Here is a 26786-nt window from a genome sequence, read left to right on the forward strand (position 1 = left end):
CAAATCTACATGCCATTCATGCAGCCTGCTTCTATGTAAATAACTCCTACTGAGTCCAATAAAAGTTACTCAAAATTAAGAGCAAGATCCAACATAGCATGAGCAGCATTCAGTAACATGAAGAGGCTTCACCTTCCTCAGCTGTAAAGCCTCCCATATACCCCCATAATTTGCTCTGGAGGATCAGAGGATCCTCTGAAACAGAATTTATGGGCATTTCATGGGCTAGGGAGGTAGACAAGAAACCCAAAATCCATTGCGCACCATTGGATGTTGTCCTAAGTTTCCAAGGTTTTCAGCCTTAGATATTGCAAATGGATTACCAGGGCTTAATTATGCATACTGTATAACAGTGTTCTGAAATGTGTTTTTATAAATGCATTAGATTCCAATGTTTCTCTTCCTCTTTCATCCAAGGCAAACATAGAAACCCACAGTTAATTTAACAGAGCACAGCTGCCTCCCCTCTCTAACACATGATCAGTTGTACCTACTCTGAGAGTGCTCCTTAGCTACTTGACAGAGAGAAAGTGGGTCTACAGCCATACTATCCTAAACACGACCAATCTTGTCTGATCTCAGAAGCTAAGCAGGATCAGGCTTGGTTAGTACTGGGAGACAAAAAGGGAGGGGAGCACAAGGACACTGACTCCTGCAGTACTGATAGTTACCTTGTTGTTCTGGAGGGCACCATCCCACGCATAGACACAAATACACAAATCTCTTACTAAACTGAGATTTTCTTTAATAATTGATACTTAATAACTAAGTGCTGAGAAGCTGAAACAAATCACTAAAAATAAAATGTGTTCATTCAACACTTACATAAACTAGTCATATCTAAAAGCTTTCAAGGTCAAAACTTATTTTCTGAAAGAGGCAAACAAAAATATTGCTCTTTAAAATAACAAATTGGGCTTCATGGATGTAGGCTTAAAACACACCACCACCAACAACAACAAAACCCCCCCAAAGGCAACAAGACTTGAATCAGCAGGCAGCATTCAGGTAGTTAGAATACACAGCGGTATAAGACAAGACATTATAGTTAGGCTTTGAAATTTAGAAAACATAGGAAGCAGATTGTTTAGAAAAGAGGAGAGAAGGAAAGGTATTGGATAAGGAGAGCTGAGAGCTGGCAAACCAGCAATGGCTCCAGGGAGTATAGAAAGTGAAATACAGTGGTACCTTGGTTCTTGAACGGCTTAGTTGTTGAACAAATTGGCTCAACACTGCAAACTCAGAAGTGTTCCAGTTTGTGAACATTTTTCTAAGCCAAACGTCCGACGTGGCTTCCGCTTGAGTGCAGGAAGCTCCTGCAGCCAATCAGAAGCTGTACCTTGGCTTTCGAATGGTTTCAGGAGCCGAACAGACTCCCAGAACGGATTCAGTTTGAGAACCAAGGTACCACTGTATCCCTTTGGAGGAGTCCATCATTCATGTTCTTTTTTTATGTGCATCTTTCTAGACTTTTCTTGTAGTTTTATCAGCAGGTTAGCACATCTTGTAAGGCATCTTCTGGGCAGTACATGCAGTTAGTTATTCTTGGTTTGTTGAGGCAAGTAATTGAATCCTTCAAATAACTTTCCAGGAGATACTACATAAAGTGCTAATCTTGGCCTATTTTGTATTTTTAGAGGGGTACTAGACACTGAAAGAGCCATCCTAGACACCCCCAGGTTATAGAGAAACCCTAGACCTTGGGTACATCTGGATAAACCTATATAAATGTAGAAGCAAACTAAAGTCAATGTAAACACAGCAAGTGGAAATGTCAATTATGACATACCTAGGGACTTGACTGGGGTTTTCTAAAATTGCCCCCGAGACTGGCCATTTCTAACACTGGTCCAGGCAAGATGCATATTATTTCCTATCAGCAGTGCAACAGTACCCAGATATGCCTGCGTTTCAGGACTAGCATTTTAAAATTATGGTGTACATTTTAAAGTTTTGCAACACAATGCACATGCACACCCGCTACATTTTACCTGGTATTTTGGAAAAATGGTAATCAACCACTGATTGGCAGAGTCTGCCTGTCTGCAAATAGAGTCTAGATACAAAGTAGAAATAGTCTAGAGGAAAGGCTCCATGGTAAAATACAACAAGCCCTGGTCCTTCTGGTACTTTATCCATCCCGTGCACCTCATAACCTGTTCAAAGCACAGAATACAAGAGTTTTAGCATTGCTTCAATCAAGCCCCTAAGATTAGCAGAAAGCAACAGAAGAAATTGCAAGGAATGTCAAATGTTAGTGGAGTTATTGCAGTCAGAAATGGACTCCAAATTAATTTTTAGTCTAACAGTGTTGAGTAGCCTGTATTCCCCTATTTCACTACAATGACAGTCGAATCAGATGATAATTTAATTGCACAGTGAACACCTACATCTGTACTTAAAATAAAATCATCATCATCATCATCATCATCAGGTTAGATTTCCATTGTGGTCCTTCCTTTCCCAGCAATGATTTTGACAGGTATGAGGCTTAGGGCAGAAACTTCCACCAGTAGCTCCCCCCCACCCCACTACACCTCATTGCTGGTATTTTTTGGATTGAGAGGCAAATGCTCATTGGCATTGTGGTTGTTAAGGGAAGGATTTAACCTCCTTCCCACATGCTTTGGTCCCAATTATCATCAGTTCCTGTGCCTGTGATTAATTTCTTTAAAATTCAGACACAGTTGCACACTTACCCATTTCTGCAGCTCATGAAAGGTGAGCCTGGAGCTCTAAAGGAGCTGTTGGTTTTGAAATGAAAAACTTCACCCAAGGCTTATAAAGGACCTACAGGGCTGGATGCAACTAACCTGACACTCTAGTGGAAGCCACCACAAGGGCTTCTCTAGTGCAATGGGGCTTTCCTTGTTCTACTTCCACCAATCTACTCTGGAGGGTCGAGAGAAACCCTGGAACATCATGTGTGGGGAGGAGACGAGGGATCATTCCATCTGGCAGGCAGAAATACTTGTGCTGACAGAGCAACTGTAAAAGCCCAACAGTGAATTCCTCTCAGACACTTCACCCCTTCTTGCTTCTCAGGCCAGCCATGATCAAGGCAGAAGCTTACACACCTCTCAAATAGCCAAAAGTACAGCCAACTGGGCAATCTGCTGACAGGTATGAAACTCCTATTTGGCTTGCCATCTCCCCTGTTTCCATGGCACTTGGCTGTTTGCATGTGAGGGGTGCTCTGAGAGCCAGCCTAGAACCAAAGAAACTGGAATTTGGGGCTTCTAGTCTGGGAATGGGGATGCCTCGCCGTCACAGGTGGTGCACAGACCTACTGTTGGGTATCTCCACTGTTCCACCCTGGGAAGTGAAACCCACTGCATTTGCTGAGACCCTACATTAATGTAGCACAGGGACTCTAGATGTATCTGGTACACATCTTGTGGTGGTTTGACTAATGATGCTTTCACTTCCAGGGATGTCAGTACTTTTACTAAATTACCATTCCATCATGTAAAAAAAAGAAAAGATTTTAATGATGCATAGAATCTTCATACAATAATGATAACCCAAATCCCTGTTCATGCAGTCAAGTACCAAAGTGCCATAAAGCAGAGCAGAGGGAGATAAGAGAAACAGGGCTATTCCGTCATCTCTTTGGCCCTTCCTCAAGTGTCACTCATTGGCAGCCACCCTTATCAAGCTACCTTCATCCCAGCCGGTTACTGCAAGAAATGTAACTGTTAGAACTGATACTTGACCTGCCTTTTAACTATTCCCTCCTCATGCCTTTTTCCTTGTCTGTTTTTGTCATTTGAAGTTGTGTGTCTGAGGAAAAGGACTGCTTTGCTGGTGACTTTTGTAAGCCACTCTGGGAACATAAATAAATGGATGTCTACTCACATTTTCAGCTAAAGTGCAGGGTATAAATAAAAAAATAGTAGCTAGATAGAGGTCTACTCCTAATATCCATTGAGTTCAATATGGCTAACTCTCAGGTCAGTATAAATAGAATTGTAGCCTAGTGATACAATCCCATATTCATTAGTAAGAACCAGTGAGGTCAGCAAGACTTCTTCCAGGTAAACATATAAAAGACTGCTGCCTACGCAGTTTTAGGTAAGTCGATAATTCTACCAGTTCAGCTTACAGGGCTGTTGTCAAGCTTACTGACATAAAAGAATGCAAAGTGCTTTAAACACTTGAACTGCATGATACAAGTGAATATTATTAAAATTGATTTCTGCAGTGTTTCTAACAAAAACTTTAATAAATAATACTTTTTAAATTCATGATTAATAAATAATCCTATTACCCAAGTTGTCCCTGTGCAATGTGGAAGGGGGAGAAAATGGTGCTTACCATGCCACACTGTGCCATACATGTCCCAAAGATAAAGCACTGCCCTCCTTCCAGTGTCCCATGACTTACTGAGATAATCATCTCCTTTTACCTTAATCTTTATCTTGTAAATATTCAGAAGAAAATTAGAAAGGTAAATACATCCAAGAATGACTAAGACAGGTGACAGCAGAATTATGAATGGTGCTAATATCACCAAGAGGTACACTGTATAGTCTGTGAAAATCCCTAGATAATTATTTGGATACATCCAATTTTTCAGGAGGTCCATGAGCCACGCCACTTCTTCTTGTTCAAAATAAGAAAATGAACTGATCATCTTCTGTCTAAAATTTTTAAAAAGCAACTTGGCCGAAAAAGAAGTTTCTTAATGTTGGCCCTAGATATAGAAAAAAACTTGTGGTTAATGCAGTGCAATTATCACAGCAAGTAATAATTAATAATAATAATAATAATAATAATAATAATTTATACCCCGCCCATCTGGCTGGGCCTCCCTAGCCACTCTGGGCGGCTTCCAAAAAGGTATTAAAATACTGCAATACATCAAACATTAAAAGCTTCCCTAAACAAGTGTCATGTTCCCCAGAAAATCAAGGCCATTTTCAGGACTGCCAAGCCAGGAGCATCCCAGACCCTGACACTTCAGTGCCCAGCCCCTGGTGATGTCACAGGACAGCCCTTCAGATAGAGGCAAATTGGGGGGGGGGGTAGAGAAGGGCAGATCGCCTCTATTTGCACCCAGCTGAAATTTGTAAACTGCATACACAGTTTTCTTAATGTTTTGCTATTGTTCTTGTTAATTATTGTTTATTATTATTAATAATAAATAACAACAACAACAACAACAATAAACCCAGCTGGAGATTCAGACCTTACACCTGTCACCTGGAAGAGGCCAGGCAGGCCAACTTGGAGGCTTCATGATAATCATAAAACAATAAAACTAGTACCTGTAATAGTAATATTAAACCCAGCTGGAGATTCAGGCCTTACAACTGCCGCCTGCAAGAGGCCAGGCAGGCCAACTTGGAAGCATCATGTCTGACGTGGTTTGTTATCGCTTCTCGATGGTGTCCAATTTCAACAGCCCCAGCGAGGGAACGGATGACACGTGCCTACTCGTAAATTACTCCCACTGAGTTCCATGGGAATCACGCCCAGGCTGGTGTCAACCTGGTTCATGAGCAGCCGCCTTGCGGAAACGGCTTCCAGCCCTCGCCGCGTCCCTCAGCTCCCTGTCTCTTTCGTTCCGCCTCGGCATCCCTCTCCCTCCGAGCTGGGCTCCTCCCCGCCTCCCTCGCGCCAAAGGCCGACCAAGCTCCCCCTCGGCTCCGCGAGTGTCGCGCCCTCCCCGCTGACTCACCTTCGCGCGGCTTCGGATCGCGGCGCTCCATCAAAGGTTCAGCCCCACCATTCCTGGCGCGCGGCGGAGACGCCGAGGCGCGCGCAGGGACCTAGCCAAGCGGTTGCCGCGCGCTTGGGCCCAGCGCAGGTTTCTTTATGGCGGGCGGGGGGCAGGTAGGGAATTTGCGGGCCGGTAGAGTGTGTCTGTGTGGGGGGGGGGGGAGCCGCAATGCAGTGCGACGTTACGCGCCGTCGTCCGGTTGCCAGAAGGGGAAGGAGACGTTCTGAGGGAGCCTCTCCTCACAACCAGGGGCAGCTGCGCCTCTCGGCCGCTTCCCGGCTTTCCTGTTGCGTCACGCGCCACTGATACGGCGGAGAAAGGCTTCGTGTGAAACATAATGTGAACCCCCACCCCCCGCGCTGGGCTGTACCACTTCAGAAGGCAGGTGGAGGTTGGCATCTTTCAGTGCCCCTTGAAGGGGAGAAAGCCCAGCCTGGTCCCCATCCCACTTAATTGGCATGTAGCTGCTCTGTAGCATTGAAACATACCTGCAGCCTGAAGTCCTGCCCACGCAATGTATTGCCACAGGAGCGGCAGGGCCAATAAAACAACAACTGAGAATAGAGAAGGAAACGAGAGGAAAGTGATTCTAAGAAGAAGTGAATCAGCCCTGTATGGGACAGCTTGTATTCCCCCCCCCCCCCAGCCCCCAGTCCATTTTTATTGGTTTCTTTAGACATACATTCATCATACCACACTGTAACAACTTGATTTTCCTGTAATTAAACAATATATATTTAAAACATAATAAAAGGGAAAACACACACACACACATGCATACTTATTTATTTGATTCATCTGTAATCCATTAGCATTTGACTTTCCTCCCCTTCTTACTTGGGGCTTCAGTTTTACTTAGTTAACTGCCCCTCCTAACACAGCCATTTATTCAGTAACCTAGTTCATTGCATTTTACTATTTTTTTCCTTACAGGAGTTTTCCTAAACCAGTCAAAAAATAAAATTCTCCATATTGGTCTTGTAGCAAAATAAACATCTGGACTGAAAGGAAAAACTCCAGCAGCATTGAGGAATAACAAAAGGGTGTTTATTGCTGGCAATAAAGGCCCAGTGGGATCACTCTCCAAAAGTTGAGCAAAGCCCGAAAGGGTGGGACCTGCTTTATATAACGTATTTTCTGCTCTATAGGACGCACTTTTCCCCTCCAAAAATGAAGGGGAAATGTGTGTGCGTCCTATGGAGCGAATGCAGGCTTTCTCTGAAGCCTGGAGAGCGAGAGGGGTCGGTGCGCACCGACCCCTCTCACTCTCCAGGCTTCAGGCAGCTATTTGCAAGCCTTTGGAGCACTCCGAAGGCTTGCGGGCAGCAGCCTGCAGCCCGACGAGCGCTGCACCAACTCCTGCTGCGCTCACCAGGCTTCAGGCAGCCATCCACAAGCTTTCTGAGCGCGGCGGGAGCTTGGGCTTCCCCACCCCCAGTCCTGCAAGCTCCGGGAGCGGCGGCGAGGTTGCGCGCAATCTTGCCACCGCTCCTGGACCTGGGGGGGAAAAATATTTTTTTCCTTTATTTCCCCCCTAAAAACTAGGTGCACCCTATGGTCCGGTGCGCCCTATGGAGAGAAAAATACGGTACATAGCCGTTATCTGTTAAAGCAATACATATGCCTAAACTTTCCCCAATCTAAAGTTACAACACAATACTAATTATACCATGTATGGTCTTTCCTTCATTACCAATTCATTAGGCAAGGAAACAAAGGACTCTCTCTTGTCAAATGTAGACACTTAGGAATGTTGTTTACAACTTTGGGAGTAAAACTTTGGGAGTAAAGCTGCTCCTAGCACAAGATAAGGCACAAGGCCTCTAGCCTGGCTAGTTAGCTGAGCTTATGTGCATCAGTCTTTCAAATATTGTTTGAATATATTCCAATCATTTAAAAAAAATTGTATTGTTTTATCTGACCTGTCAGCTTGTCCAATTTTGCTTACTCCATCAATCTGATCAACCAGTCTCTCTTAGTCGGCAAGGTCTCCATTTTCCAGTTCTAGGCAATCAAGACTTGCTGCTGTTGTGGCATACATAAATACTTTCTTAAAGTCTTTTGGAATTTCATTCCCAATGATCCCCAAGCGGAATGCTTCAGGCTTTTGGGAGAATATTTTAAACATCTTTTTAAATTTGTTATAAAATACCTCCCAAAATTCCTTCATCTTTTTACATGTCCACCAAACATGATAGGTTGTGCCCACCACTTCTTTACATTTCCAACACTTGTCCAATTTTTTTTTATACATTAAAGCAAGTCTGCTTGGTGTTAAGTGCCACCTATAGAACATCTTCATATAGTTCTCCTTAATAGTGTAGCATGCGGTGAATTTAAGGTCCTCCTTCCATAATTTCCCCCACTCTGACAACTGTATATTATGACCTAAGTCCACTGCCCACTTCACCATAGCTGGTTTTACCTCCTCATCCTTTACCAACTATTCTAAATTTTATACATTTTAGATAAGAGTTTTCTGGTTATTGTATATCAGGACCTTCTTGAATCTTGAAAGTTCTTGATTAAATCCCTTATTTTTATATTGTGTGAATAATTCATGTATTTTGGTAATACTCTAGCCAGCCTGTAACCTTTGTTTTATCTCGTTCAAATGTTTAAGCTGTAATTGATTATCTTCCTCCCAGAGAATTTATTTATATGTTACCCACTTGTCCCTCATGTTGACCAATGGCCTTCGTTGGTGACAGCCACCATGGTGTTTTTTGCAAGAGCACAGCCATTGTTGGGCTGTGCCCTGTATCCCCACGTCAGCGAGGCGGTGGTCCAGAAGATCATGATCGACCATATTAAAGGCTGCTGACAAATCTAAGAGAATCAGCAGTCCTGACCCACCTTGATCCAGTTGTCTATGGAGATCATCCGTTAGGGCGACCAGAGTCGTTTCGGTCCCAAAACCAGGATGGAAACTGGACTGAAATGGATCTAAAGCCAATGTTTCCTCCAGAAACCTACCAAGCTGTTCAGCAACCACTCTCTTAATTACCTTATCCAGATATGGAAGATTCGAAACTGGGCGGTAATTGAATAGATCTAAAGAAGCTAATGAAGTTTTCTTTAAGAGCGGATACACCACTGCTTCCATCGGCTCCCCTGGGAATGTCCCCATGCCAAGGGACAAATTGATAATTTCAACCAGGGGGATCCACACAACGTCTGGGCACGCCCTAATCAGCCAAGACGGGCACGGATTGAGGAGGCAAGTGGTGGGCCTGCCAGCTCGGAGGAATCTATCCACATCAGCAGAGAGTATCCGATTGAAATGGTCCAATACTGGACCCGAAGTTGAGGGGGCCTTCAGTTCTATTACTGTATCTAAATTGGCAGGGAGGTCACGGTGGGACAACAGGACTTTCTCCGCAAAAAAGCTCGCAAATGCCTCACAGCTATGAGTCAAATTTGTGCTTAAATTAGCCAATACAAATATGCTGAGAGTGGGGCTTGTTGTGAAACTGGCACTTTGAGGATTTATTGAGTCAAAGAATAAATGCAATTGAATATTCAAGCAGTTCATTTGTTTTTTAAAAATAGGATCTTTATTGAAAAGGTCAACAGAATCAATTGGCACAGACCTTTGTAAGCAACGTGTTGATGATAGACTAAATTGTGATTAGTTAAACCCAATAAATCAAGATTTCACTTTTAAATGCATGCATAGAAATACTTAGGAAACTTAAAGGTAAAGGGACCCCTGACAGTTAAATCCAGTCGCGGACGACTCCGCAGACAGCTTCCGGGTCGTGTGGCCAGCATGACCAAGCCGCTTCTGGCGAACCAGAGCAGTGCACAGAAACGCCATTTACCTTCCTGCCAGAGTGATACCTATTTATCTACTTGCACTTTGACATGCTTTTGAACTGCTAGGTTGGCAGGAGCAGGGACCGAACAATAGGAGCTCACCTCTCGCGGGGATTCAAACTGCCGACCTTCTGACTGGTAAACCATAGGCTCTGTGATTTACAATCAGGGCACTTCCTGATTGTCATTATTTCCACAATGCAGAGTACTAACCACTATATGATCACGACTAGATTGTCATTATTTTCAGGTGTATCATGGGGCTGACAGGGAGAGCAGGTCAGAGAGGTAGACGCGAGGCTAACTTGCAGTTTATTAAGGAAATGAAACAGTACAAGGAAGCACATAAAGGCAAGTTGCCCCCCCCCCCAAATAAGAGTCTATTAATTTTATTAAGTATGTGCTTCACCTGGATTTTGGTCATGATGGTGTAGGCTGCCCTGTACATGGGTGTATGGGGGGGGCAGGGGGGGTATTCAAATCAATATAAATCAAATCAATTCAAATCAATACAAGTCAATACAAATATAAGGTTCTTCCCCCCCAACAAAAGCTTGCCCCCCCAACAAAAATCCTGGCTGTGCCTGTGCTCCTGTGTCTCTCAATGACGCGATTTTCAGCCTTCTATTCCATGCATAGGTTACATCAAAATTATGGTAAAGTGATCTCGTAACAATGTAAGAAAGCCTGTTCAGAACTGGTCCCTTGGCTGTGGAATGCCATTGTCAGAGAGGCACACCATGAAATTGCTGTAATATCTTTCTTGAGCAAGACAAATAGCTTTTTATTTTCTTAGACCTTTTAAACTATGTTTACACTGGTTTTATACTGGTTCTACTACCCTGTAGATTTTATTTTATTTTATTTTATAATGAATTATTGCTACTAAGTTCCCCACCTTTTAAATGGAGTTTCTTGGTTTAAAATAATTTGTGATTTTATAATGGTGTTGTATTGATTGTTTTTTGTGTTATTTTATTGCAATCTTGCTTGTTTTTATCCCTGTAAACCAGGGGTCAGCAAACTTTTTCAGCAAGGGGCTGGTCCACTGTCCCTCAGACCTTGTGGGGGGCCGGACTATAAGGTTCATGTAAGCTCAAATCCAAGGCTGCAATCCTACACACACCCATTAAGACATTGGCTCAACTGCACAACCACTCCTTTAAAAATTGGTGGATGTTACTTCCAAGCACACCTTAATTCCAACTGCATCATATAATTTGGTGATGTAATTGTATGGATAGCTGCTTTGTTTGCTTATTTGCAAAGTAAAGCCTGATACTGATAAGAGATTATAATGACTGCCTACCCAAGAAAATTTCACACTTCATATTTAAACTAGATAGAGTTCAGGGAATCACATGGCATGAGTGCTCTGTTGCATAATTTATAATAGCCTTAAGCTGGGGAGAAGTACACATTTTAAAAGTTTCAAAATGTACAGTGGTTGCATAATGGTAGGTTTTAAAAGGATGAAAGATTAATTTATAAGATAAAGCAGGTTGTTGCATCAAATGCTAGTCCTACTAAGAGTAGAAATTAATGGATATGACAACGTTCTATTAATTTCAGTGGGATACAACCCAATGCACTGACTCCCATGAGAGGTGGTGGACTCTCCTTGGAGATTTTAGAGCAGAAATTGGATGACCATTTGACATGTCTGATTTAGCTGAGATTCCTGCATTGCAGGGGTTGGACTAGATGACACTTGGGGTTCCTTCCAACTATACAATTCTATGATGATGATGATGATGATGATGATGATGATATTTTATCTATACCCCACTTTTTCCCCTGATAGGACTCAAGGTGGCTCACAAATTAAAATAAGAACCACTAAAACATACAAAAGGCCCATAAGGGCATCTCCTGAAAAATCTCAAAATCCAGGCAGTTTCATATGAGGGAATACAGTCTTTCAGATAGCTTGGACCTAAAGCTGTACAGTCATACCTCAGGTTACAGACGCTTCAGGTTGCGTTTTTTTGGGTTACAGACTGCCAAAACCCGGAAGTACTGGAACGGGTTACTTCGGGGTTTCGACGGACACGCGTGCACAGAAGCGCTAAATTACGCTTTGCGCAAGCGCAGAAGCACCAAATCGCAACCAGCGCATGTGCAGACACGCCGCTGCGGGTTGCAAACGTGCATCCCGGACAGATCACGTTCGCAACCCAAGCGTCCACTGTATAGGGCTTTAAAGTTCATATCCAGCACTTTGAGTTGCACCTGGAAACATAGCGGCAGCCAGTGATCTGTTCTAGCAAGGGAATGTCTGTTCCCCATAACCAGCCCTGGTCAACAATCTGGCTGCAGTTTTCTTTAGCTAGCTGAAGTTTCTGAACACTATTCAAAGGCAGCCCCAGGTAGAGCATGTTGCAGTAATTCAAAAGGGATGTAACTAAGGCATGTTGTCACTGTGGCCAAATCAGACGTTTCAATTATTGATGACAGATACTGGTTTAGAACTGAGACAGCTTCCTTAGGTGGAAAGGAAAAACAGAATTGTAGAGTTGGAAGGGACTCCCAAGGGTCATATAGTCCAAGTCCCTGCAATGCAGAAATCTCAACTACAGCATCCTTGACAGAGGGTGGGTGTCATCAACTTAACCCTGAAACTCTGGACAACCTCCTCCAGAGGTTTCATGTACATGTTAAATAGGATGGGGGACAGAATAGAACGTTGAGGGACCCCACAGGCCAACAGCTAAGGCATCAAACAGGAGTTCTCCAGCACCACCTTCTGGGTTCGTCCCTCCAGGAAGAAACAGTCACTGTAAAACAGTGCCTCCAAGTCCCATATCAGCAAGTCTGCCCAGAAGCATACCACCAAGGAAATCCACCAAGAGGTCCAGCAGAACCAACAGGGACACACACATCATGTCTCCTTCCTGGCATAAGTCATCCACCAGAACATCCAAAGCGGACAGACTAGTTCTCTTTGTGATATTTATCAAATCGTTCTAAGAGGGCTCTTAATATATTTCCTGGTCTCTTTTGGTATCTGTTTCGAATATTTTCAAGGGCAATCTTTGTCTGTTAAAAGAAAAGACATGAAATTATATTCAGTATTTGGAAGAATGGTATTCACAGGTAGCAATATCATTACAGTTGTACCTTGGATCCTGGATGCCTTGCGACTCGAATGTTTTGGCTCCCAAAAGCCGCAAACCTGGAAATGAGTGTTCTGGTTTGCGAATATTCTTTGGAACCCAAACATCCAATGAGGCTCCCATGGCTTCCGCTTGAGTGCAGGAAGCTCCTGCAGCCAATCGGAAGCTGTACCTTGGTTGTTGAACGTTTTCAGAAGTTGAACAGACTTCTGGAATGGATTCCATTCGACAACCAAGGTACGACTGTAATGGAAAAGTAAGAATTTTTCTGCATAAGAAGAAAAAATAAAATCACCTTCATCTGCAGAAGCATCGGCAGTATCCACTTAAGTTGGAGTAGACCCAATAAAAATTGATGGACTCTGAGTATTACTTAAATGCAATTGACTTCTGTAGTAATGAAGTATGTTTGTTCAGTGGGCACTATGCTGTGCACACACACAAATGTATATGCAACCCAATACAGTGGTACCTCGGGTTAAGAACTTAATTCATTCTGGAGATCCGTTCTTAACCTGAAACTGTTCTTAACCTGAAGCATCACCTTTAGCTAATCGGGCCTCCTGCTGCTGGCATGTCGCCTGAGCACGATTTCTGTTCTCATCCTGAAGCTAAGTTCTTAACCCAAGGTACTATTTCTGGGTTAGCGGAGTCTGTAACCTGAAGTGTCTGTAACCTGAAGCATCTGTAACTCAAGGTACCACTGTATATATGTATGCATTTGCCATACTTTACAGTGCAATGTCATTTTTCTTCTACATGAGTGGGGATCCTCTAGCCTGCAGGCCAATCTTGGCCATGAGGGCGTCTGGTTTGCCCATGGGTGATGTCAGCTGACTGGCAAAGGTTCAATCCTGCTGGATGCCATTTCACCACCATGCTTTCTGCAGGGAATGAGCTGATGAAGCAGGCCCCTCCTCTTCACCCTGCAGGTCAACTTTGGCAGGTGGGCAAGACTCTTCACCTATCAGTCACCTGCTGTCATCATCATGTAACCCTACCCACCTGTGCAAGTTGTCCCAATGGGTGGGGAAAGATAATGATCCGGTTCCCCAGAAGCGGCAAATGGAATTGCATATGAAATTGTTATTTGTAAAGCAGTCCTGAGGAGCACAATCTCTGTCTAAGCAGAAATGTAGCTAAAAGTTCGGTAATTACAGATTGTGGGTCCATTTAGTCAGTTATAGAACTCTTTGGGTTAGCTAGCTTTTGCTTAGTGTCAATAACTTAAATAAAAAAGAGAGGCTGAATGACAAACATGCATAAAGTACATAAAATGAATATCAGGTTTTGGTCTTATATAAGCAGTAACTTCATATGCAGAAAATGATTCAAAACTGAATTGTGGTTTGCACAAGAAACCAATATATGTGGACAGTTTTTTGAGTGTAGAGGTAACTTACTTTTTCAGCCAGCTCCTTAGCAGTGATATCCGGATCATATGGGATGGGTTCTCCAATATATGTGCGGAATTTGACTGGAAACCCTCCATAAATGGGAAGGATAAATATCCGAGTCTTCTCATACAGCCACTTCAGTAGTGCTGCATTTGAAAGAGAAAAATATTTTGAGAGAGAAAATGAGTTCCCACAGATGTGGAAATCTTTATGTACCGTATTTTTGGCCCTATAGGACGCACTTTTTCCCCTCCAAAAATGAAGGGGAAATGTGTGTGCGTCCTATGGGGCGAATACAGGCTTTTGCTGAAGCCTGGAGAGCGAGAGCGGTCGGTGCGCACCGACCCCTCTCACTCTCCAGGCTTCAGGAAGCTCTGTGCAACCCTCGGGAACCCGGCGCACAGCTTCGGCATCACTCTGGCTCCCGCTCTGGGGGCTGGGGTCGGGGGAAGCTCGGGCTTCCCCTGCCCCCGCCCTGCGCCTGTGGGGGGGAATAATTTTTTCCCCTTTATTCCCCCCCAAAAAATATCTAGGTGCGTCCTATGGGCCGGTGCGTCCTATAGGGCAAAAAATACGGTATATAAGCCACTTTGCCAAACCACGCCTTAGCCCAAACATGCAGGCTTCTCACTGCAGCTTTGATCTTTTAACGCAGTGTGTGGCATCAGCTAAACCAAGGTTTGGCTTAGCGAGCAGTCTGAGTCTGGGGTTGAGGATATGCCTTCTCCTTAACCATGACCTGTAGCCAATATTTGTTATTGGCTACAGATTGTGATTAAGAAGGAGATCGCTTAACCACGGTCCTAGGTTCAGCCGGCACCCTAAGCCACACAGTGTCTTAGGGGCCACATCACACAGAACTAAGCAAATACAACCTCTAAGCTCAGCTCTACCATTAGGCTGAGTAATGCAGTTGCACTTCCACCATTCTCATCCTCCTGAACCAGTGCCCTAACAATGGCAATGCTAGTGGTTGGGCTGAGCTGGCTGGCTGGTTGCTTCCTTCCAATGTGCCACTGGCAGTGCTATTGGAAACGGCTCCTGACTAAGCAAGCAAGCACACATGTAGCCAGCTCAGGCCATACACTCCAGTAAACACTGTGCATGTATCACCTTGCTCATGAAACACCTGCAGATGTCGCAGTGCAGCTTTGTGAGTGGGCAGAATTCAGGCACCATGCAGAACTGCAGATGAGTGTTGACAAGGGGTGAAGGATGCAGCTGTGTACACCTGCAGCCAGCCCAGGAACCTCTAAACTAAGTCACTTTGGGTTGCCCTGAGCAAGATACAACTACCAACAAATTAAATAAATAATAATAAGCTAGTCTGATGTCCTCAGGTGCAGTGGAGGACACGCCAAGTAAGATTCGACTGACAGCCCAGTAGGATTCTGTACAAGACCAAAGGGATGGAATCATAATCTTGCCTCTCGCTTCAGCTAGCAAAGTGCCTTGGGTCAGCCCTGGCAATCTCCACTGACCAAAAGCTTTCCTAAATGCTTTTCATCGGTTGTTGTGTGTCAGCTGCTAGCTACTTCAGCTTACCACTGATTCATGATGGACAGTAAGCATTGTCCTAGGTGGTCTTTAGAGTGAACCTATTCAAACTCTACTTCCTAACGAAACTCAGAAGCAGTATACATCAGATAAACATAGATTTCATGAATGAGATATGTTGTCAATTCATGAGGATGATAAAGTACATTGCAGAAGTTACATTAAGGGTGACAATGATATATAGAAAGGAACATAAAAAGTGTAGCTCACATATTTTCCCATATGTTCTGTATCCTTCTCGAAGATTTTGTGTAAACATAGGAATGATGGGCTTTCAAAAAAGGAAAGGAAAGATTAAAACTAAACATTTTAACTGGCTCCCAGACTTTAAAATTTTAAAATTATAAGAGCCTCCCCAGCCCTGCTGGCCCAGAAAAAGTAGTCTCAACCTATTTTTGACTGCAAGAAGCCCAGTTTTAGGCTTTGGCTTAGTAAGCAGTGATAAATCCATGAAAATAAGTGCTCAGAAACTGAACAGTTGGCAAAAAGAACCACATATTGTATATCTTTAAAAAAACCTGTCAACAAAATATTCAGTTTTTTAAAAACCCAGTACAACTTAATTGAACACTTTATCTTTGTAGTGGCAACAATGTGTTAAAGCCCAGCTGTAAAAACACTTTTTGCTACTATTTAGAAATAAATGGTGAACTCACCGCTCACTGGAAGCCAACCATATATTTCAGTCTCTATGTCTGTAAAATTTGTGCCATATTTCTTCAGTACAAATGTGTTTGAATACCAACTGACTGCACACAATCAACAATACTGTGGGCAATGTATAATTACTACAAATAGGCTACTTACCACTTTGGCCTGTAAAGCCACTTGTGCAAAACCTGTACGTTTACCCCACACCAGGTTGTAGTTCTCATCACTAAAGTTTCCTTCTCTAAGTCCACCAGGTGCAATCCCCAATAAATGGCCCTTCTTCAGAATTTTCACACATTCATCTTTATTGCCTTTTAGGCAAAAAAATAAATCAAGAAGTGGTCTGACACCTGAAAAATACACCCAGAACAAATCACATTTTTATCAGTATTATTTATAGTATAGATAGATATTATACAGTTTCCAGTGATGTAGCCCCATTAAGACTGCTTGGCAGTCTTTCAAAGTAAGATAATTAGGATGTGTAGACTTTGTAGACATTTCTTCCATTCTCTCACGTTTTCTAGCAATAGACTTTTTTTCTGAAAAGTCGAAACAGGGAAGGTATAGCCCTATGGTAGGCAATCTTTCTGACGTATATTATTTAACTGAAATATAAGTATGAGAGAGTAACACTCTGGTACATGCTACAATGCAAATGTATCCACCAAATTCTTATAGTGTAATCCTATACAACTATACTCAGCACATGTAATGGCACGTGTATCAGCAAGGTTATAAATTGTTGCCCTACCAAGTCAAAATGCTACCAGCCACCACTGGGTCTAACATACTGCAGTGGAACCTTGATTTTCGAGCATCTTGGAAGCCGAATGATTTGGAACCTGAACGCCAAAAACCCGGAAGTGAATGCTTCCATTTTCGAACGTGCCTCAGAAGTCAAACGGCTTCCGAGGTAAGTTTCTCCATTTTCTCAATGGAATTTGCCAACCGCCCATTGCACCTTGATTGTCAAATGTTTCGGAAGTTGAATGGTCTTCCGGAATGTATTACATTCGACAACCGAGGTACCACTGTATTTGCGAATTAGAGTTGACTATTGTCTGTCCTAACAACACTTTATTGCATCCTTTCAGTGGAAGCTCATACTTTGGATTTGGAAGTCTTCTAGTGCGGAAATGATATTACAGAGCCAGCAGATAGATATTCTTTATGACGCATCACAGTATTAGAGTCATTTTCAATATTCTAATTCTAAATATAAAGTAAAAGTATTTTACCTGGTAGTAGATACAACCCATTGTCAGCTACACTGTAGATATGTCTTCCAGTCAGTGTATATAATCTAGCTACAAAGAGCATATAATCCAAAACAAAGGCTCCATGATAATAAACAATTACCCCTGGTCCTTCTGGTATATGTTCTATGCCAATAACTTCATAACCTGAAAAGAGCACAAAATGCAACAGATTACTATTGCTGTCATACATGTTACATAATGATTGGAGGAAAACAATTAGCAACTTGTCCCAGGGGATTTGTGGAGGAAAAATAGAGGCCACTAGCCACCTAGAAAAATGTTTCTGCCATCACACTTCTTCACTGCCTTTTGCTACAATCCCTGCCACATCTCCAAAATGTCCACCAATTTTGCCACATGTGAATGAATGATATTGCAAGATGAAGTTAAGTGGGGGTTTTGGTGCAGCTTTAAGAAGAACTGAGTTTTAGGATCAGATTATATGGCCCGTCTTTTCATATGCTATGTTGTCCTGCAGCTCTTTCTATGTGATGGCCCAAGTTTGTTCCCTACAACACCTTTACTGAAAATCAGATTCCCTTCTTTCATGATATTCCCCGAAATGTTTAGGGCTGAGCGGCTTTGCAGCAGTCTGCCTGTGTGCTGAGATATTTGTCAAGGAAGCCTCCTTCCACCAGAAGAAGCTGAAGCAAATGGAAACTTCAGAGAGTACCTTTACTTATGGAATACCCTTATCAGGAAGGTTCATCTGTCCTCCCCCCCACCCCGTTTATTGTAATTTAATCACAGGTATGGACTTATTCATTTTGTCAGGCTCAAGCTGAGGTTTCTTTTTCTGCTGATGATATTGACCCCAGAGTTCCTGGTTGCACAGTGACAATATTCATGCTTTTGCTTCAGAGCTTAATCCTGAAGCTCAGTTTTCTGAAGTGAAGTGGTTTATAGCATTCAGTGGTTACTTGTGCCTGTTTGAACTGCTAAGGCAGAAGGCAGAGAGTTCAAGAGTGCCCCTATGCTACATGGTAATGCTGGGGCTAAGAAAGAAGAAGCTGGCAGCTTGTGCCACCCTCTGGACTAGATATAAGTAAGAAGGTAGGAAAATGTGGGCTGGCTGATGACATACTAAGGCTGCTGGGACAGAGCCTCATTTGGTGTAAAGGACAAACCTGCACTGATAACATTGTCACTATTGTTATTTAAGGAAATACTTGCTTACCATGCCATATCTTTCCAATTATATCCAAAGCACTTGTAAGCCGCCTTCTTGGTGTGACCCATGCTTCAGTAGAAGTGTCTTGAACTATGTTATTCATTTTCTTGTAAATATAGAGAAGAAAGCTAAAAATGTACATCATGCAAAACATGGAGATATATATTGCCTGTGACAGCATTAAAAGCATTAATAGCAGTCCGAAAATGTAACCCACATAGCTTGCATTTTCTCCCAGGTATCCGAAACCAATCCAGTTTTTCAGCACGTGAGTAAACCAAGCCACATTTTCTTGCCCTGAAACATCTGGTGTGATAGCAATAATTTCATCCACTGTAATGAAATAAATAAAAACAAATGATTATTTTTACTCCAAAGTGATGTTGCTTCTTCACTTTTCTTGTAGAAAAAAACAGGAAGACAGTTTATCACTTTGAACTGTCATCCCACAGGCTGCATTAATTTTTACACAGAATTCTATGCTATTTAACCCTGTTCCCCTTCCGCAAAAAACCAAAACCAAAACACCTTTCTAAAACAATTTCATACAAAGTTGTTTATAGACAATAATATAAGTTAGCTGATTTTAATTGTGGGCTAGAATGTACCTGAAATGCTTTCTGCTGCTCCAGAACCTGCTCAATTATAGCTGATCTTTACAGTCAAAACTGCAATGTATTTGCTGGGGGCGGCAGGGGGGGGACCCCCCCTGATTGTACCAGAATACAAAGAGTCAAACGAGAAATAGCTCTTTCTGAAATTTAACAATCTAATTGGCTTAAGCTGCAATCCTAAGCAGACATACTGGGGTATTAAGTTTCACTCTGTTCTGGAGTGATTTAACAACTTGCGAGTTGCTGCATCGTTAAACTTCAAAGGATAAACTTGGGCAACAGCCCGGATTGGAAGATTGCAATGAAGTCAGGAAAAGCTGCGCTGGTAAATAGACAGTTGAAAAAATATATATTTACAAATAAAGCTGTATTCAGTGGATGAAAGGACATATGATTTTTTGACATGAATGGGAATTGCATAGCCAGGAATGGAGAACTTTAAAGCGTTAAGACCAGAAGGCGGAAAATATGAAAACAACGAGAAGAGGCAGGACTAAAGATTTGGAGGTATGCTTCAGAGGTCCAGACTATGGGGAGCCCGGAAAAATTAATAATTACAATTTGGATTACAATTTGGTCCTTTTTAAATTTCAGTTTCTTGTTTTTAATTGGATTATGATGTGGATATGTTGATTGGCTGTTTTTAGTGGAAAATCAATAAAAAATGATTTTAAAAAAAAGTTTCACTCTGTCCCATGGGCCTTATTTGCAAATAAAGACACAGTTTGGCTTATACTTTTAATGGTAAAATACCTTGTGAGATCTCACCAGTAATTGGCACCAATGCGGGTGGTAGTGGGGACAGTGGAGATGGGTAATGGAGTGGCCATGCTGGCAGTGGAGGCAGAAGGATAGGTGGTGCAGCAGAGCAGGGTGGCGTTTCCCACTTTGTCCTCAAGCAGCAAAAAAAGTCTGCACCACTCTGCCCATTGTGGTTTGTGGCGTTAGTACGGAGCCCCCGGCCGTCTCACGGACTATTGACCCATACACCACTAATCTGCTGCCACCAACAAGGTCCTCCCTGGTAAAATCCCTTCAGTCTCAGTCAGCTTTTCAATTCATAAAGGAGAGTGTATTTTATTTCAGACTTAAAACAAAACTATTACAGCATTCCAAACAGTGTTCCTCTTTACTTTCTTAGTCTTATGTTTCTCTCTCTATTTCTGCTACCACCCCACACTCAAGGACCAACTGCCCTAACTGTCTCTCTATTACCAATAGCCTTTCCCAACCAGCCAACCCACTCAAACCAACCAACTACCCACCCACAACTCCCAACGAACTAACCCAGACTTCTCCCAGAACTAGTTTTATAGACCCACTGACTCCACCCCCCTGGGTCCTGTCTGTGCAATCTATTTAACTATTTCCTCTCCAGCACTCTCTCATATATGGTAACGTCACATGGTCTTGTAGTAATGTTAATGCTTACTGGGAAATGATATATAATGCTTCTATATTATTATTATTATTATTATTATTATTATTATTATTAAATTAATTATCCACCCTAAAGTAGCAGGTCCCACAGCAGATTATAATAGTTTAAATGCCTGTTGGATTTGAGCCAAGTGAGAGCATTTACTTTTTGCTGTTGGAACCCGAAAGGTGTTTTGCATAGGTGAGCTGCAATTTTAACACCAGACTACCTTGCAATGCTGTCATTATGCACTCTTTCCTGGGAGCTCACTTCCAAGAAAACTTGAAGAGGATTGCACTCTCATTATGTCTGATTGTGTCATACAGTTCTCCAACCAATGAATTCAAAAATGAATATATCAGTGGGAAATTTGGATAAAAATGAATATGTTAGTGAAAATAACACAAAAATTGCTTGCAAAAATGTGAACATTAGTCAAAACTACATACAAAAATGTACTGCTGCAGAAATGTGAAGAACTGAATTTAGGATTGGAAAAATGAGAACCTGATAGAACTAAAATGGACAGGTCCTTCCATCTGTAATTATGGGTTCATCTTATGTAGGCCTGAAGTAGCTTAGGAGAATTAGGCATAGATTTAATTGTGCCTAGGTTACTGGAAGCCAGTTCAGACTTCCAGTTCAGATCCATGACATTTTGATGCAACTCAGAGTATTCCTCTTAATGGATACTGAATAGCCTACCACTTCCATGAATCCTTTGATTATCTTAGTCCCATAAACCTCAGCATGAAGAGAAATGAAGCTTAATGTGTTTAACTTCATTTGTCCACTTCAGTTCTCTTTCCCTCCCTGTACCCTTTCTTATTTCCAGAACTATTTCCAACAGTTATATCTTCCAGCTTACGTGATCATATAAAGTGCCAGGGACATAGATTGTGCCATGGAAATAATATCAATCCAGCTCAAGTTTAGTCATAGTATGCATTTTAGTCTGCTTTTTGACAAAAGTGGCTACTTGCTTTTACTGGAATAATGATGCCAGAATGTGGTGTTTGCCCACTCATTATGGAGATGTCGTACTTGGGAAGGGAGAGAAAGGGTTAATAGGCTGACAAATAAGATAGCTCAGGAGTGGAGCCTAACTGTGTTTAAGGCTCAACACAGGGGTTTTGGCAGTTAGTTAGTTCAGTTGGTTCTTGTGGGTGGGAGGCATAGGAGTCAGAGTGAGTTAGAGACAGAGGGGAGACAAAGAGAGTGAATTGGATTACAGTGTTTCAAAGTATTTTAAATTTGTTTGCGTTCACAATAAACTGGAATCTTTGTTAATAAGTTACAACCTGACTGAGTCTGAAACCTGGTTGGTGACAGTGGAAGAGATAAGCTGTAGTGGTGCAGGGTCAATAGTCCATGGAACGACCAGGGGACCTGTGCAAAAGCCACACAGAATAATGAAATCTGCAGACATCTCCACAGGAAATATCCACTGATCAAGATCCTGTCATGGGAAAATCAATCACACTTGTTGCAATTTTCAAGTGGGATTCATTCACATACCATCAAATTCAGGTTGCACAATTAAACCTGTTTTGACCCTGGAACATAATGAATCTTTCACTATTAGGCAGTCAACAATAAAAATAGATGCATTACCTAGAATGTTATTTTTGTTTCAATCAGTTCTGGTCATCGGCAAGACAGATTGTTTCAACACATGGCAAAAAGATATTTTTAAATATATTTGGCAAGGAGAAAAAATAAGAATAAAATATTGATAGATGCAAAAGAGAGGAGGGTTCTCCCTGCCAGATATGAGACTATATTAGGAAGCATCTTTGTTGGTTGAAGGAATGGATAACATTGGAGAATTCACATATTTTAAACTTAGAAGATCATGATAATATTTTCAGTTGGCACACTTATTTATGGTATGAAAAGGTGAAAGTATGTAAAGGATTTACAAATATACAGTGGTGCCTCGGGTTAAGTACTTAATTCTTTCCAGAGGTTCGTTCTTAACCTGAAACTGTTCTTAACCTGAAGCACCACTTTAGCTAATGGGGCCTCCTGCTGCCACTGAAGCACTATTTCTGTTCTCATCCTGAAGCAAAGTTCTTAACCCGAGGTACTGTTTCTGGGTTAGTGGAGTCTGTAACCTGAAGCGTCTGTAACCTGAAGTGTATGTAACCCGAGGTACCACTGTAATTAGGAAAAAATTGTACAGAGTATGGAATAAATACAAAAATCTATTAGAGGCCAAAACACCACTTTGGCTCTCACCATTGGAAGCCATAGTGGTAAATAAAAAGAATATGATAGAAGGTTGGACAACTTATAGAAATTTCTTAAAACAAGAGGGAGGGAAGTATCAGTTAAAAGAATTTAAGGATTTATCAGGAAAATTAACAACATTGTGTCAGGGACTGGGCAGAGGAGGAATGGTGGAGACTGCCTCCCCAGCCTGACCTTTCCAGGGAGGAGGAAGAGGAAGACAATTTAGATTTACAAGAGGGGTTTGAGGAAGGTCACAACTCAGAGGCAGATGAGGGAGAAAGTTGGGAAATAAAGGGAGAGGAGGAGGAAGCAGTAGGGGGGCGATAGCTGATGGACACACTGTCTTTAGAAAACATTCCAGACCCCCCTCTCTCAGAACCCAGCGAGCCTTGAAAGTAGGAGAGCAAAGAGCTCAAAGACAGAGGGCATGAAGGAGCACATGTAGAAATGATGAATGAGGAAGTGGGAGAGACGGAGGGGTGTGTGGAGATTCACTCAGGACAATGCCATTATCAAGAGGCTGAGTTCTATAGCCTCTCTCTGTAAATAATGAATAAAAAGAGGATGAAAAAAAAACATTCCCTTGTCTTTGGACATTCCTGGGCAACAAGCCAGGAGTTGATGATTGCTTCCTGATAAATGGATACAATATAATCATTTCAATGAAGTATTTAAGAAAGATAGGATATGATGCAACTGGTCTGGGAAAATTACTGAACAGACGCTTAGACTTGATTTCATCAGAAGTGAGTGAAGATGGCGGCTGCCAGCAGCGAAACGACCTTTGGATTGATTTGGCAGAAACACCAGCGTGTGAGGAGATGCTTTTAGAGGGGAATCCTAGACATAAAATCCACACAGAAACACATCATTGCTTGTTTTAACTCACTTGTGGGAACAACTCAGAGGCTGTGAAAGAAGGAAGGTTAACAACAGAAAGAATTAGAGGAACCATTGGAACTGACTATGAAAAGCAGTAGAAGTATGAGATAGAACCTTCCAAACTTGAAGCATGGGAAGTCCTATTAAAAATTTATAATTTGGCAGAATATTTAGATTATTTGATATTTATAATTTGGAATATTTAATGTGATTTGATTGGATGGTTAAAGTGGAAAATTGAATAAAAATGATTTATTTTTTTTAAAAAAAGCTTACTGGGAAATGATATATAATGAATTAAATAAGAGGTAACATTTGTAAGAAAACCAGAAGTTTTCCTTTTGGGAATTATAGGGACAAAACTACCCAAACTGTATAGAAATTTATTCATGCATGTGACTACAGCAGCAAGAATGTTACTTGCCTAAAAATGGAAAGAAGTTCCAATGAAAGAAAAATGGGTACAAAAATTTATGGAATAATCAGAAATGGCGAAACTTAATGGAAAAATAAGAAATCAAGGTAACAAACTTTTTATAAAAGAATGGAAATGGTTTATTGAATATTTACAAATAAACGGTAAACAGATTAGAACATCGGCAGGATCATTGCGAAAACTTGCAGTTTTATAAGAGTATATATTTAAAATAGATGAATATATGAGTAAGTTACGTTAATTTGGAATATGCAGAGAATATACAAAATAAATTTAAGGAGCCACAGAAAGAGGGGGAAGGAAGTTGAGTTTCGAAATGTTAAATGACTGTAAAATTATTGAAATATATAAAATTGAAAATCATAAAAAACTGATTTGACCCTCTTAAACAACAAACCCTCTTCCTCCCCAAATCAGATTTTTTTTTGCAATACAATAAGTGACAGGGAAGTGCACTGGACATGTGTGAAAGCAATTGCTTGACACAACATAATATAACCTCCCTGTAAACAAATCAGGATGAAGGCCCAATGAACAGGTCATCTGTAAATGCCCTCATACTTACTTGAAAATCTGACTGTCTCACTTGGAAAGCAGCACCAATTCCTTGTGAACTTGTCACATTGGTTTTATCACCTAACTGCTGCCCACATAGTGAGACTTCCTGCATGCAAGGGTGGAAATCACCTTGGTGGAGTGTGTCACCCCATTTCAAAACCACACCAGCTTAATTGGAGGCGTGAATGTACCTATACTTTAAGCTAGCACAGCAACCTCAGGACACATTTTCTTACATGTCACTGCATTGTGCAATGATGGGTTACAGCAGTAGCAGACAGTGTGGTGGGGCACTGCTGCTCACCTGACCTCTGACTGGTCACATTCCTGCTGTTTAACCGGAGGTACAGGGGGAAGGGCAAGTTGGGAGTGAGGTCAGCATGGTGTAAACATACAAAGCAGGAGCACTGGATTGGCTCCATCAATGTCTTTGAAACATATCCACCTTGCCAACATCTTCCCTACTCTACAGATAAGTAGCAGTGATGTGATGTACCAGAGATCAGGTGAGTGGTGCTCCCCACAAAACTCTCAGTTACTGGGTTACAGAAAGTAAGACCCCCCTACCCCTTGATTTGTATCTTTGCTTTATTAATAAGTCTTAACATTTATCCATTAAGTGCACCCTTCTAAACTGCCATGAGTGAACAGGAGAAGACATTAAATAGATTTTAAATAGCTCCATTCATTTCAGCCACTCTGGGCGGCTTCCAACAAAGTAGTAAAATACAGTAATGCATCAAACATTAAAAGCTTCCCTAAACAGGGCTGCCTTCAGATGTCTTCTAAAGGGCAAGCGGCACCCAAAATGCCTTCTGATCTGATCTGGAGGGCTGCTATAAAAGAGTGCACATAAATCAACCTAATAAATTCATGGAAAAATGGGTAATCTTTAGAATGCATTGAAACAAGAAGTAATGATTATGTTTGACATTATGCCACTTTCAATTTGTTGTAATGCTATCAGTATTTGTAGACTTTTATTTATTTACCTTATTTGTTAGAATCTGTTGTTTTGCTATCTTAATTATTTAAAAAACTAGGTGCATTAGTGCAGAAAAGTGAACATTGAATCTGGGTTAGTTATTTACACAAGAGAGGTTTAGCAATTTCACTAGGTGTTGGGACAACTTAAATTATGGAATCTTAAATTAAGGAAGCCTTGTTCTAAGAATTTAGTAATAGAATCTGAGGCAGATGAAGAAAGAATTTATTGGGTCATACTCACCTTATCTCCTCCTTCCTTTCAAAATATCCACACCAAAAAGCATTATGGCTATAAATACCCAGCAAGGGGGATAGGGAGATTATATAGATATATAGCAGCATATCTATATCTAAAACATTTATCTTTTTCCTGCATGTTTCATTTAAGGACTCTGGGATAGCTCCTTCTGAATGTGAAAAGCAAGAAGCATTGGATGTTTCCCTTCAGTTTGGGTCAAGTAGACTGCATCCAGGACTCTGAAACAGAGAGGGAAAGGAAAACAAAGGAGCCCTGAGGCCTTTACACAAGTACAGTCTGGTCTTACAGTCAGAAACTGTAATTTAAAGGTAGGGTCACCTTTAAATATACAGTGGTGCCTCGCAAGACGAAATTAATTCGTTCCGCAAGTTTTTTCGTCTTGCGAGTTTTTCGTCTTGCGAAGCACGGTTTCCCATAGGAATGCATTGAAAATCAATCAATGCGTTCCTATGGAAACCGCCTTCAGACCAGGTCCGGGGACAGTCTGTCCCCCGACCTCTTCTGAAGGCTGGGGGGGGGACAAGGGCTTTTCTTCCCACCCCCAGCATTTTAAAAAACCCCGGGACAGCAGAGGACTTCTCCGCTGTCCTGGGTTTTTTTTAAATGCTGGCGGGCGGCAGCGCTACCGCCCGCCAGCATTTTAAGATCGCCCCGGGACAGCGGAGGACTCCGCTGTCCCGGGGCGATTTTAAAGCCC

General features: G+C 41.9%; 1 protein-coding gene across 1 annotated transcript in view; it reads right to left on the bottom strand.

Annotated features, from left to right (window-relative positions):
* The window catches only part of LOC310849379 (uncharacterized protein), a 30477-nt gene extending 4923 nt beyond the window's left edge, over window positions 1–25554 (bottom strand). Inside the window, exons 1-11 of the mRNA XM_083749545.1 lie at window positions 24851–25554; window positions 18705–19031; window positions 17507–17671; window positions 16422–16615; window positions 15825–15885; window positions 14064–14203; window positions 12480–12583; window positions 11777–11893; window positions 6419–6441; window positions 4318–4683; window positions 1992–2156 (exon numbers count right to left, since the gene is read on the bottom strand). Coding sequence (XP_083605671.1) covers window positions 1992–2156; window positions 4318–4683; window positions 6419–6441; window positions 11777–11893; window positions 12480–12583; window positions 14064–14203; window positions 15825–15885; window positions 16422–16615; window positions 17507–17671; window positions 18705–19031; window position 24851 — 1663 coding nt within the window. The 5' untranslated portion in view covers window positions 24852–25554. The remainder of the gene's footprint in view (window positions 1–1991; window positions 2157–4317; window positions 4684–6418; window positions 6442–11776; window positions 11894–12479; window positions 12584–14063; window positions 14204–15824; window positions 15886–16421; window positions 16616–17506; window positions 17672–18704; window positions 19032–24850) is intronic.
* Window positions 25555–26786: the final 1232 nt, after the last annotated feature.

The sequence above is a fragment of the Podarcis gaigeae genome, assembly GCF_964106915.1.
Source record: "Podarcis gaigeae genome assembly, chromosome: 7".
Taxonomy (NCBI): domain Eukaryota; kingdom Metazoa; phylum Chordata; class Lepidosauria; order Squamata; family Lacertidae; genus Podarcis; species Podarcis gaigeae.